At 38.3% G+C, this 14,612-nt stretch overlaps 1 protein-coding gene across 2 annotated transcripts in view; it reads left to right on the top strand.

Annotated features, from left to right (window-relative positions):
* The window catches only part of INSC (INSC spindle orientation adaptor protein), a 131,417-nt gene that overhangs the window by 66,508 nt on the left and 50,297 nt on the right, over window positions 1–14,612 (top strand). For both annotated transcript variants that reach the window (XM_032113160.1, XM_032113159.1), the window contains 4 exons: window positions 5,307–5,652; window positions 6,155–6,207; window positions 7,814–7,937; window positions 10,133–10,246. In XM_032113160.1, coding sequence (XP_031969051.1) covers window positions 5,307–5,652; window positions 6,155–6,207; window positions 7,814–7,937; window positions 10,133–10,246 — 637 coding nt within the window. The remainder of the gene's footprint in view (window positions 1–5,306; window positions 5,653–6,154; window positions 6,208–7,813; window positions 7,938–10,132; window positions 10,247–14,612) is intronic.

The following is a 14,612-nucleotide window of genomic DNA, read 5'->3' as shown; positions in this document are numbered from 1 at the left end:
CTCAATTAAAACAGAATGACTTTTAAGAAATATTGGAGACTTTCTCTTGAATTTTCTTCTTGCACTGAATTATTTTTACAACTGTTTTTACATTAAATGCTGCTTTTATAGTGTTGAGTCTACATAAATTGCTTTTCTGTCAATATGCCACGGCGCACTAAATTCAGTAATTTTAACTCGTGGGGAACCACTATCTATCTATGTATCTATGCATCTTCCTTTCAAGAAGGAAATCCTAAAGGCACAGGAGCAGGCTGTGGCCATGTGCCAAAAGATGGGGAAGAAGACTGACCTGGCTGAACAGAGAGCCTTGGCTGGGATTCAGGAAAAAAGGCAAGTTTATCACTTTTGGGAGAAAGGGAGAGCTACTCGTGGGAGCTACAAGGATGCCATGGGATTATGCAGGAGAAAATTAGAAGGCCTAAAGCCCAACCAGAACTAATCTGGTTACTGCAGTAAGAAAAAACAACAAAAATGTTTCTATAAATATATTGGCAACACAAGGGGGGCTAAGGAGAATCTCCTCCTTTATTGGATGTGGGGGGAAAACATGGTGACATAGGCTGAGAAAAAGGCTCAGGTAGCCAATGCCTTTTTGCCTCAGTCTTTAACAGTAAGACCAGCTGTTCTTCATCTTCTCAGCCCCCTGAGCTGGAAGACAGGGGCAGGGAATAGAATGAAACCTACATATTCCAAGGGGAAATAATCACAAAAGTCTATGGGATGGACGGAATCCACCCAAGAATACTGAGGCTCCTGGTAGAAGTGCTCACTGGGCCACTTTCCATCATTTACCAGCACATTTGGCTACATGGAGAGGTCCCAGGTGACTGCTTTTTAGCCAGTGTGACACCCGTCTTCCAGAAGAGCAGGAAGGGGCATCCGGGGAGCTCCAGGCCTGTCAGCCTGACCTCAGTGCTAGCGAAGGTCATGGAGCAGGTCATCCTGGGTGCCATCATGCAGCATATCCTGGACAACCAGGGGATCAGACATATGGGTTCAGGAAAGGCAGGTCCTGCTTGACCAATCTGATCTCCTCTGACAAGGTGACCCACTTAGTGGATCAGGGAAAGGCTGTAGATGTTTTCTGTCTGCCTGGACTTCAGTAAAGACCTTGACACATTTCCCACAGCATTCCACTGGAGAAGCTGGCTGCTCATGGCTTGGATGAACGTTGTGTCAGGCAGGACCAGGGCAGGGATTGTCCTCCTGTACTGGGCACTGGTGAGGCCACACCTTGAGTGCTGTGTCCAGTTCTGGGTCCCTCCCTGCAAGAAAGACATTGAGGGGCTGGAGTGAGCCCAGAGAAGGGAAACGAAGCTGGGGAAGGGTCTGGAGCACAAGTCCTGTGAGGAGTGGCTGAGGGATCTGGGGGTGTTTAGCTTGGAGAAAAGGAGGCTGAGGAGGAACATATCTCTTTTTATTACCTCCTGAAAGAAGAATGGAGCAAGGTGAGAGTTGACCTATTCTCCCAAGTAACCAGTGATAGGACAAGAGGAAATAGTCCCAAATTGCCCCGGGGAGGTTTAGATTCAAAATTATGGATCATTTCTTCACTGAAAATGTTGTCAAGCACTGGAATGGACTCTCCAGGGAAGTGTTTGAATCCCCATCCCTGGAGGTATTTAGAAGCTGTGTAGAAGTGACACTTAAGGATATGGTTAAGTGATGCACCTGGCAGTGCTGGGTTAATAGCTGGAACTGATGGTGTTAGAAGTCTTTTCCAACCTAAATGATTCTCTGATTCTATAAACATCAGGGTCTCAGCCAGTTAACCAGATACTTTTGCTAAATTAGAGAGAACTGTGGAAAATCACACCAGTAAGGTCTCTTATGCTTGAACAAATCTTGTTTAATGTATTTAATGACCTGAAAAATAGTTATAAAAGCAGGACAGTACAAGACTGTAAAATTCTAGAAGAATTTATATGTTAATGAACATAAATTAGTGCATGTGAGGAGGGAAAGGGAGCTGAAGCACAATTTCTTTCATCACAGGTATAGTGAACTCTACATTATGTATTATCACTCATGGAAAAGATTCCAAAATCAAAATAAGTATATTTTCAGAAAGGTAAAACTGAAACAGCCCTCTGGAAAACACTTTAGTAAAAAACAATTTAAGAATTGTTGCCAAGTAGGGACTGTGTAGAAAATGTGTTTCAAATATAAAAATTTACCTGAGTCTTGTATACTGTGTCCTGTTTCTCCCATCACATCTTGGGACACAGGGAAACTCGAAAAAGCTTTTTGAGAAGGTGGGGAGAGTAAGTGAATGACCAGAGGGTTGGAATAATGTCCATAAGGGGACAGACTAGATAGACTGAGTTTCTACACCATAGAAATAAAATAACTTAGAGAAGATGGGGTAGAACAAATAAAATAATGAATTGCATGAAGAGGGCAAATACAGAGCTGTCATCTCATTTACAGCATCTCAGAATATAGCAACTAAGGTGTTTGTGTTCATATCTCCAAGCAGCAAGTTTAAAACAAACAATAAGAAACACTTTTTCATACAAAAAATAAACAATGTGAGACACTGCCACTAGATGTTGCAAAGGCCAAGAGTTTAACTGAGTTCAAAAAGGGATTAATGGCTACTTTTGTTTCATGAATTGTAAAAACATCCTGCTCAGACACGACTTCTGGCTGAGGAAGTTCCTAAACCACTAATTGCCAGAAGATGGGAAGGAGGGATTGTTCAGCTCTTGCCACGTTTCTTATAATCTTTCCTTATGCATCTCCTAATGGGCATGTTGGGACCAGGATAATGGGCTAAACAGAGTTTGTTTGTTTTTTTGTCCGAACCATTATGGTTCTTTTTATTTTGTAGGCGTAGATTTTTATTTTTTTTTTTCAGTAATGGGAAGACAAAATGGAAATTTCCAACTTGATTTTGAGTTCAGTAAATGCTATCTGGAATATGACTCCTAATAACTAATTAGGGATGATCACATTCTTTTGCTTTCCTTATTTTAATATGAGTCTACAAATTAATCTGCAGAATGCTTACAAAGATTTTCTCTAAATACAGTGAGATTTGGATGAAGGTGAATCATTTATGTATTTCACAAATGTATTTCATCATTATCACTCGATAATGATGGATGTCTAATTTAAAGGACAATGTGTCAGAAAAGCTGACACAGTAAGCAGGGGGAGTTTTCTGTGGTCCTCTGGAAAGAGATGAATGGTATTATTTTTGGCTCTTGTTGTTAGTTAAGGAATACTAAGTTTCAGTAAAAGAATATCCTACATTCTGCAGTTGTACTTCTGGCAATTAGTAGGAACAGAAGCAAACAAGGAGATTTTCTTTAACATCTGTGCTTTTTTTTTTTGTACAACTCATTATTTTTTTTTCTCTTTAGAGTGAAGAATGACTTTTGGGACTAGAGGAAATAAGAATTTTTTGTTGGTTTTTTTTCCTCACTAACTTTCTATTCTAGTTTTTTTATCTATGTGAATTTATAATGTAGAAGTTTATTTCTACTTACTAAACAGAGATTTAATCAATTTTCACAGTGCACTTTGGAAACGAAAGATATATTACTCTGTGTCAAATGAGTTTATCCTGTTCTGCATGCAAACTATGCACATCGTCATAAATCATGGTCTCAAACTTCTAAAGTTGTTGTTTTTGTTTATTAGGAAACTTTGCTTCAGATCCAAAAAGGCAATAAGGAGACTACACATAGCAAGAAGAAAGTGGGCCTCAATCGATCATGAAATGCAATTACACAATATTCAAAACTGAGTGAAATAAAGACCTTAAATAACAGTAGCCTGTAAGGTTTGGAATTAAAAGTAGTTTCATCATATATTGTGAAAAGGGAGATTGGATCAATGAAACTGATCTCTTGTATCTTGTTTGCTGTCAATTTACATGAAATGATGCTTGAGGTGAGCCTCCTTTTCCTGTATATGTAAATACATTTTGTTTATTTATGGAATATTAGTGGAGTGGTCTGGCAGGAGATTTCTCAAGTTCAGCTGGTGCTCACTGTATAAATGGAAGCACAAGAATTGAAAAAGGCTTCCACCTGGTCCTCCTTAGCTTAGCTAATGTGATTGCAGATTTTGTTCTAGCAGTAAGGCTTTATATAACAGCATGGAACATGACTGGTGTGTTGCTGAGTTGCAATAAATCAGTATCTGAATTAAAGGAACGAGGACTATGATACAAACTTTCTTTTTGTCTGTTCTGGTATAGCATCATAAAAATCTGCTTATGCTCATGTATCCAGGGAGTAGGCAACAATCCACTACACTGTCAGACTAGCTCTAGGATACCAGTGGAAGTTTGAAAAAAATAGCTAAATCCATTTTTTAAAATAGTTAAATCCAGTCTTGCTTTCACTTGATCTAATTTCTTCTTTACCTTGCATCTTCAATTCTTTGGAAACTTTTAGCATGGTTAGGGTGAGGACTAAGGTATTTTTGTTAGGACCTGGGCACCTTATAAGAAAAAAAATTTAGGCATCTTCATCTCAAGACTTTGAAATTTGTGATCCCTCAAAAAATGAGCTCAGAATCAGTGCAACTTCTGCCTCAGGTACCACATTTTACTGGCTGGAGGGTGCAAGGGCACGAAATGTAGGCACATTGCCCTTGTGTCAGGGTACACTTGTCAAGGAGCTTGTCAGCCTTGCTCATTCACATCATGTTTTTTGTAGTGTAAAAAATATGCTTTGGAAATCAGTGTGCAAATTGTACAGAGAGCAATGAGAAATGAGGGGGAAGGTAAAGGTCTGGTTTGGAAGTAGAATCCAGCTCTAGTTTCAGGGATTATGACACGGAACAAATAGATGTTGCTGGCAGTATTGTTCACTGTCTTTGGCTGTGTAAGTTTGGAAGGGCTCTGGAGAGATACTGCAAAATAAAATCTTATGTTAAGTCCTTAATAGGCCAAATGTCTAGAAAAACCCAACAGTCCCATAAACAACAAGAAAACACATTCATAGCTTTGCTCCTACTCCACATTAAACTCTGAATGCACAAGAAACATTTTTCCCAAAAAAACGAAATTTAAACTTCTGTTTACTTCTCTAATATCCACTGATTTTTTAGATATAATTTTATAGCCAGGTGTGTGGTGTAAAAGTGATTAGAAATCTAGAACCTGTTTTTAGAATAAAGAGCTAAACATTTCACTGTGTTACTGCAAGCAAATTATTTGTTCAATTATTTCCTTTGGTCAATCAATTGCAACCTCGTAGTGGGTGCAGCTGTATGGTGTTGCTGGTGGTTATTCTAAGGGTTTTTTTGCTTTACCTCATTCTTCCCTCTCCTTCTCTGCCTTCCAGCATGCACTTAATCCAGGTGGACTCTGTTCAGCGATGGATGGAGGACCTGAAGTTGATGACAGACTGTGAATGTATGTGCATTCTCCAGTCCAAGCCCATCAGTATTGAGAAGGATGAACCAAATGAACTCATCCTTTCCTCACAGTACAGCACCTGTGATAACTTGCAGCTTCTGCTAAAGAGGGCTTGGATCATAAGCACAGAATTGACCAGGATTGCTCAGAAGCTGGACAAGAACAGATGGCAGAGGGTCCACAGCATGACAGTGAGGGTCAACTGCCACGTGCGTTCCATGATAAACGAGTACAACACCTTCACCAGGAGTTCTTCAGAAGAAATGCACCAGGTGAGAAGATGCCTTGATGGCATGTTTCTCCTGCTTTTGGAATTTTTATTTTATTGTAATTATTAAAACTTGCTTTAAACAATCTGTAAGAAATCCTTACGTACTGATACTGGTCCCTTGTTTAAGGCTTTCCTATCCTGTTCCAGCAATGGAAAGATTCTTGACTTACTTTGGATCCTATTTTATCGTGGGCTTGATTCTGAATATTAATAGTGTTGTCAAATTGCATATAAAAAACCATTTTGCTTTTGACGACTACAGGACTAAAGTATTTTGACAACCAACCTGTGAGTTCCTTTGCATTTACAATGTAGAAAGTGCTACTTTTTTATTGACCTCATTTTTATCTCTACCTGTTTTATACAGAAAAGTAGCTGAAGGGTGTTATGAAATATTATCTTTGGGAAGGTTTTCAATTAACAAAGAAGCATTACTTATTTTTGTGAGGCAACTGTGTGTATGGACATAACTTTAAAACCACTTTCTCTTTCTCTCTCTGCAGCTTGAAAAACTTTTAGTAGACAAGTGTTCAGAATTTACAGCATTCACAGAAAGGTAACTTAAATTTTGCAGTTGCAATATTAATTTTGCTGTTTTATTATGTTGTAGAACTTCTAATGAGAAGCACAAATCCATGAGCACCCTCAACTGTTTGAGCTAGGCCCCTGGAACTCTGCAGTGTTCCTACTGTTAATCTCTTGTGCGTGAAGTGAGTTGCTTTTACCTAAACTTCATCCTAATGAAAGATGGGATCTGCTGCTGCACAAAGAGCCTGACAAAGATGCAAAGCTGCATGCAAGTGTATTTTTTAGGACTTTTAGGCATCAAGAGAGAAAATCTGGCTCTACTGATATCAGTGACAAAGTTCCCTTTTAGTTCTGTGGAGTCAAGATTTCAGGTGGTGTGAAAACTTGGGTTGTGAGACTGTCGTATTACGTGTTCCTGTATGAACAGATCCATGTATTGTAAATCAAACCACAGTAAATACACATCCCTTTAAACTGTAGTTGTAGGTTTACTCATCTCCCTTCACTCTGGAATGCTGTGACTGGAAAATAAAAATCTCTGTAATTCTTCTCATGATAGTTACACTTTCTAACATAAGTTACCCATTTCCCCCAGCACAGTTCAATCACCCTTTTTAAATTAATTTAAACACTGTGCAAGTCATTCTGTTTTGGGGATATCATCAGGGAAAAAGACACCATCTGATTATCAGGAAATAACATTTTTTTGGTGCACTATTGCTTTTTGCCAAACCTGCACAGCTCAGACTTTAGTTTTATATTCTACTAGGAGACATGGTGCTTAAATAATGAGCTCCAATCTCAAAGTGCCTGCCCCAAATCAGCCCTCTCCCTTGTCTTTTTGACAAAAAATTGATATACGTGGCTGACAGACAGGTAAAGCTGAAAAGGTGACCTGTGTGCAGCTAGAGAGGCTGATCACCCAAACTATATCTTCCATTACAGTGGCCTGCCTGGGTGGAATATGTTTTGAAAACTCAAATGAATGCCTTTCTGTGAGGATGCATTAGTTATTTTATTTGAATTGTATAAAGTTTTCCATCTTTATCTCATTTCTTCAATTATAGCCAAACATCACTGGTTGCAGGACGACTATACCAACTCTGTAAAGATGCTTTATGTATCTTTCCATATAGAGGGCCAAATTTTATTTTTGATTATGCTGTTTAACTCATCTGGACACACATTTCTTTCTTCATCCTTATCCTGCTATCATTAAACTATGACAAAGAAGGTAAAGACATGAAAATTACTGAAAGCCCTTCATTGATCATGAGGGGTGGATATGGACAGCTGCAGTTGAAATGCAGGCATCCAAGAGTGATTGGAAAAGAGCAGTGTTACAACTGTATAAACACACAGCATCTGTGGCAAAATTTGGCCTGCAGTCTGTGAGGTAAATTGTGATACCAAAATTATTCAGTACTGTCCACTGTTATCCTTTCATGGTGTACTTACCATGTGTAGGCAAAGCTTTGATTAAAATCTGGAATGATGCCAATGGTACAAAGACAATGTCCTTGTGAACAGCTCAATTCCCATTATACCCCGTGATTAACATGGGCCTCACCTCTGACAATCAGCTCTGTTGCATCCTTTCTTCCTTCATCCCTATTCTTTCTCTTTCTTTTCAGGTGCTTACAGACTGAAGATGAAGAGATACTGAAGTCCATGAAATCTTGTGTTAATGAAACACTCACTACTGTTGCCCAGTATTTTGGCCAGTTGATAGAGCTGGTTTTGACACATGAAACACAGGTTTGTTTGTAGTAAAAAAAAAACCCAAAAACAAACAAACAAAAAAACCAAACCAAAAAGGTCTTCCAAAATTGTTGAATCTTGAGGATAACCATCCATTAAGGATCCAAGGTTGGGTTGGATGGGGCTTCTGAGCAACCTGATCTAGTGGAAGTTGTCCCTGCTAATGGCAGGGACATGGCAACAGGATGTCTTTAGAGGCCCCTTCCAACACAAGCCATTCTATAATTCTGTGATTAAGAGAAGGATTAGAATTACAGCTCTCAATTTTCAACAAACTTATGATCAGTAACTCACACATGTTGCAATGAGATTTAGGTATTCTTATTCTCAAATTCTGCAATAACCTGAAATTCTGAACAAAATGAACTTGTGGCTCATCATGTTACTTATTTTTCCTGATGTCTCTTTCTTGCAAGGCATCTAAATGATGACTTCTGGTTGTCCCTTCCAGCCTTACCCATTCTGTGATTCTGATTCTGTGAAATACACTGAGTAATTTCTCTGAGGCTTCAAATAAGTTAATTGTTTTTCCATTCGATCATTATTGAAACAGTAGTGAGTCTAGCCAACCTATCTTGACTTACACTGTTTTCTTTCTTTCTCAGTAGAAATCCATACTCTAATCTTCCTCACATATAAAAACCTCAAAAGTAATTCTGCTCAGTTAATGTGTCCATGTTTTAGACTGATGTTATGCTGAATTTTTTTGTTGTCCCTGCAGAAAAAGAGGAGAGGTTTAATGAACACAAATAGTTAAATAGCATTTATTACAGTGCCAAAACAAAATGAATGCATGGTATTGGTTAAAGTTTAACATACCCTAATCTGTTAAGACGGCAAAAAAATTTGTGGTTGTTTCAGAAACATCCCTTCTGGTTTTAAATGATTATTACCAGGAGGTGAGAATATCCCAAAAACATTTTTAGAATTACAGTCAAACTAACAAGCTACTTGCTAATGCTCTTCAGGTGGGATCTATGAGAGCTACATGAAATGTATGAGTTGAAGTGTGTAAATAATTTTGCATATTTCAAATTCAGTGAGTAGGTTGCCATTGTTAAGGTGCTTATTCTTTTCAGTCTGAAGAGCAGTTCTTCACTGCTGATATTTCTGCCTTTGGGCATCTTGGCACCTACTGATACACCTGAAATCCTACTCCATTTTTTTTAAGGGAATGGAATTATTGACTTCATGTCATCTTGTGTGTATTTGTGTGGCTGAAGGACTTGGATTAGAAGTCATTAATAAAAACAATTTTATGAAGAGTTTTCTGAGCGATTCAGTCAGGCTATGTGCCCACTTCTGCCATAAAAACACACTGTCTGGGGGTAGTTTGCTGCTCTGAAGCAGACTAAGTGTCTGTGTGAGAGGTTTAATCTTAAATTGTATCAAGAGCTTTTTCTCAAATCAGTGTATCAGGATTTTATTCAGGATAGGTTCATATCAAAATGTGAACTCAAGCTATGTTTTTTATGGAATATTCTTCTAATGCTAAAGGTGGAAGAACAGAGCCTCTTAGAGGGAAGGTAATTGAATTTTTTATAAATAACAGTGTAAAATGTGGGATACTTCCTTGCGCTTTTCCAAAGTTGGATTAAATACAAAAATGCTTACCTTCCTCCTCCTAGCAAATATAATTAATTCTTCTAATGAGTCTATGCCTTTTTTCAGAAACAAAATTAAATAGACTTTATGGTCTTCTCACAGCTGTGCTTCTCTAAAGCTGCAGCGGCACAAATGCAAAAGCAAGATAATTATTTACAAAGATAAAACTATTTAATCTATTTCATACATTGGAGAAACAAACTATGTTTCTTTATAAGAATCTCTATTTGTCAGTGATGTTTTGACTAAGAGTAGTGATGAACCCAGAGCCTTAGAAGGTAGTGTAAGAAGGGGTGTAGCAATATTCCTTATCAATAAGGTGGAAATCTTGTATGACCATGTGATTCAGCTTCTACACTAACTAAATTAGTTGCCTTCTGAAAATTCTGGTTCAATCCCAGACCAAAAGCCATAACAATTTACTAAATAGCTGAAGACCGTACTGAATGTTCTCACACATGTACCTGTTGTCTCACTCTGTTAATATTTATTTTTGAATATCACTATCTTTGGTTACATCTACTCAAATGCAGTGAGAAATGTGTGTTATCAGTCTGACTCCAAGTTTTTTATCCTGCATCCCCCAGAACCTGCTGAGGCAGATAGAGCTCTCGGGCAGTCTGTACGTCATGGAGTCGGCCATCAGCAGTTTATTCAGCCTTGCCCAGGAAGGTGCTCACCTCTGCCGCATCATAGCCAAGGTAAGGGATATATGGAGTAATCCAGTGCAAACTAGCCATACAAGAAAGTAATTTTACTGAAGAGCAACAAAATTTACTCAGAGAAACTACTTTTTTCCTCTTCTTGTGGTGCTTTTGCAACTCTTACTCTACATAATTTACCACTGCAACTATTGTATTAGAGGTTTTTTTTCTAAAGAGGACCACGTCCCCTCAGTCTTTAATTTAATAAAGGCCAGTACCTGTGCAAGCAGCTTCAGTAGGATGGTTAGCTCCAACAGGCTTCTCAGCATTGCTTCAGTTGCTGTCTTTGTGCCAGCTGAGGTATTATCACTCCCTTCATCATTTTGGGAACTTTTTTAGTGTCTCACCTGATAATACTTTTTAAATACCAGCCATGTAAACGGAGAAAAACTTTACAGTTGGCCTTGGCTGTGGCAGACTGTGCAGAGAAATAGCAAGACCTCTTCAGCTGTGTGTACAGGGGGGTTAGAGATATTATTAAAGATGCAAATGTAGAAATACTTCACACCCATAATTATCCTTTATCAAAAGACCATCATTGCAGTTACTTCTGTCAATGTGTGTTCTCATGTACTGAGTAGTTGGTGCTAACTTTTGGTATAAATGAGTCATTCTGCCAAGATCTGTGATACTGGAAATCCCTGCAGAGTTTGCACCTTTGAGGACACTTGGATCTTGAAAAAGTGAGAAAGGTGGGACATGGTGTCTTGATGAGGATGGGATAAGCACAACCACAGGGCATGCAGAAAGAGGAAAACCTCCCTCCCCCAGCTTCTGCTTGTGGAGTGCTGTGCCAGTTCCTTGTCCTACCCAGAGACAGGGTTAGACAACAGCATTTCATTACTTCTGATGTGCCTTTAGACGGAGATTTACACCACAAAATGTACTCCTCTGATCTGAAGCCTGAGAATGAGGCAGACTCAGAAACCTATAGTGGATTCTGGCAACAACCTGAGAGAGTCCGTTTTTTTCTAAATTGGTATTTGAGCTCCACTCAGTGGTACCCAAAAACAATGCTAAAATGTTGAGTATTGAGAAAATGCAGAACTAACAAATTAAAGAAAATTGGTCTTGGGCTTTTTATCATTTTACGACTTCCATAACAGTTTAATTTAGCAGAAGTGAAGTCTGACCTTTCATAAATCACTAAACCAATATATTTCTAAAACCTGGGCGTGTGTCACAGGTTTACAACTGAGGAAATGCATCCCCTTATGCAAAGAACCCTAAGTGGTGTTTGGCTGCCAAATTACAGCAGTGATTGCATAACCTGTCCCGTGCCTCTGTCTGCCCTGTGCGCTGGGAAATGCATTTGTCCAGACTGACCATTATCCTTCACCCTCTGTATTGCCTCAGTTACCTGCATCAGTGACCAAGGGGGCAGAGGAACTGCAACAGACCAGAATTTCAAATTGGTCAAATGGGTAAAGAGCTCTGTTCAGACAAAGAAACTTAATAGCACTGAGCTTTGCTTGCTTTGGAGGTTAACTTGCACCTTTCCAAAAGCTCCCAATACGAATAAAGTATGCTTTTATTTATGGTTTGCAGACTTTTTGGCATTTCCAGATTTTGACCAAGTAACACACAAATACTGTTTGTGCTGTAATTCAAGTTTCATTTGTGACAGGCATCACAATCTCTGAAGCAGAAAGGAAGAGAGGGGCACTGGTTTTAGTTAGCTATGACAGAAAAATTCAGGGTGATTTGAAAAAAAATAAACTAAAAAATAATCTGTAAAATCTGTAATTGTTCTCAGTCATTATGAGGGTGAAAAAGGATTGAAGTCATGCAAAGATCTCAAAATCTTTTACAGAATCTGTAGTACCCTTGAGAGCTGTCATAGTATTCCTAAAACTAGCCAGAGAGGTTGAATATTTGTTTACCGTGAAAGCAAACCTTAACAAATTTGTTCCTGTAACCTTGAAGTCTTACTCTCCATGACAAAGTGTGATCTTGTGGAACAGTGCTCTTAGTTTTATTCCTGTTCCAAGCTATAAATTACAGCTCTAAAGCACACCAATATCTAGAATGTGCAAACAAAAAAACCCCACGATACTGTTGCAAAGCTGCAGAATTACAGGAGCTGGTCTATTTCACACTTTGTTGAGGGTTTCAGTCTTCTCTCTCCTTCTCCCCCATCACCTGCTAATATTTTACAGAAACTAAGAAAGTCTATGAAATGCTGAAGCATCACCTGTAATTTTATTCCACCTACAGGCATTCTTTGACACTTTCTTTTTTAGCATGTAACTTTGTAATCTGCTGTGAAAAAATCATGTTGCTGACTCACCCTGGCAGGCAGTAGTAGTTCTCACTAGCTGTCAGAGACATAAAACCTAAGGTCTCTAACAAAAATGAGTAGTAGCACGGACAAGATAAGAAAATTAGCATTCCTTGGGGCGAAAGGTCTATAAATAGATTTGGATTTGTAACGATCAGAAGAACTGGTAGAAATCTGTTTCTTAGTTCCAGTAAATAGGTCATAGAGTGATAAAGAAAATAGTATTTTTTAAAAAATCCACTATACTGATGATAGAGTCCAATACCAACTGTACTGAACAGAGTGCTGTGATAATAAGCTTGTAAAAGAGAAAGAAGCCAAAATGAAGATATTCATACTTTCATAGAACCCCCTTTGGAGAATACTTGACTATCGGAATTCCTTACTCCTGTGCAGCAGATCACTTAGTCTGAGAAGCTTCTAATGCATCTTGCCTTACCTTCTTGATATGCCAATTCCTTTTCTAACAAGTATTTATGATGAAGATCTCTTTGGAGATCATCTATCAAAAGAATTATAAAAGCTGTCAAAGCCTTGATGGGAATTTACTGTGCTTTGTGTCATTTCAGTCTGAAACTGCAAAATATTCCACCTTAGAATTAGATGCCTTTTGCTTCCCCTCTTTTTTCACTCAATTCACATAGTTTTGTTGATTATGTTTCAGATGATTTCGTGACCTACACCTAGCCCTTCTGAACAGCATCCCACAAAATTGAATTCCTGTTAATCCAATATAGGAGAGACATAGGTCATCAAGTAGTGAAGCAAGTGTCCTTCTCTTCCTCTGAATGTTTACCCACTTGACCAATTTGTGTATATCCCTGTCAGATGGAATGGTTTGGCATCACTGCAAAAGATACAGGGGATGAATCTTGAAAAAGGTGAATAAAGTCTGAGAACTGCTCCGATCCCAGTGAGGGGACTGGTTTTTGACAAGCCAAAGAATGAGGCTCAGCATTTTCCACCCGTCCAATATTTCACTTACGGATCTCTCGGTTCATTACTCGTGGTCAATATTTTACAGCTTAGTAATGGCACATGAGGCACAAAATAAAGAGTACAGATCTCCTCCTGACAAATGCGGTGATAAATCACTTCCTGTCCATCAGAGGCAAAATCAGGGCACCCATTTGGCATAGAGAAGGCTTGAAGCAAATGTGCCAGCATCACTTGAGCATTACTAGATTTGTCCACAAACTTCTGCTTATTATGGCTAAAGCAGAGGATTAGATCATCCCTGATTCCTTTGAACTGTGGGAAAATTCAAATTGATAATGAAATTAAAAAAAAAAAAAACAAAAACCTGTTACCTTTGGCTTGAGAATGATAATGCAACACCTTTTTCCCTGTATTTTTGATAGACACTTTAATTACTGCTTGGGTGAAATATCGGTATCCTTTTGAGGAAGGAAAAATATGACTGAAACTTTTTTATTCGTGTACTGCCTCTTTTTTCCTTTAAAGGTTCAGAAATATCTTTCTGCATTAGACTATATATTGAGGTACCAGATAAAAAATAACAGAAACGTGAACACTCACAATTCCAGAAATAAGTTTTACTCCTAACAAACTTCAGCAAGCCTATTGTTTTCACTGATGTCACAGAAATTCCATATGCTTGTGCAAAGACATGATATAAAACTTCTATCTGGAAAATGTGTTGAATAGTTAACTTTGTCTAATTCTATATGACTTGGTGTGAGTTTTTTGTTAGACTGAACAGAGGGTTTTGTTCCTCTATTATTCTCTACTGTATTCAAGCAGACCTAGTACAGAAATATAGAATTCTGGAAATGAGTAAAGTCTGAATTGCAGCCCAGAGGTTTTAAGTGAGTATAACCTGTTGAGCTTTCAAATAATGCTTGGGGAAAAAATGGCTGAGGAAAAAATAGATGACTTATGTGAATCTAAATATATTTTTAAACAGAATCTACTGAAACAAGCTTAAAAAAAGGGTGCACTTTTAACACAGTCCATGATTTCAACTATTTTTGATTTACTGCTCTAATCCGAATACTTTAGTCTGAGAACTTTCATCCATCGTCAATAATTTAAATGCTTTCCTCTTCACCACGTCTGCTT

The sequence above is a fragment of the Corvus moneduloides genome, chromosome 6, assembly GCF_009650955.1.
Source record: "Corvus moneduloides isolate bCorMon1 chromosome 6, bCorMon1.pri, whole genome shotgun sequence".
Classification (NCBI taxonomy): Eukaryota; Metazoa; Chordata; class Aves; order Passeriformes; family Corvidae; genus Corvus; species Corvus moneduloides.
This window is presented reverse-complemented; position numbering and strand designations above follow the sequence as displayed.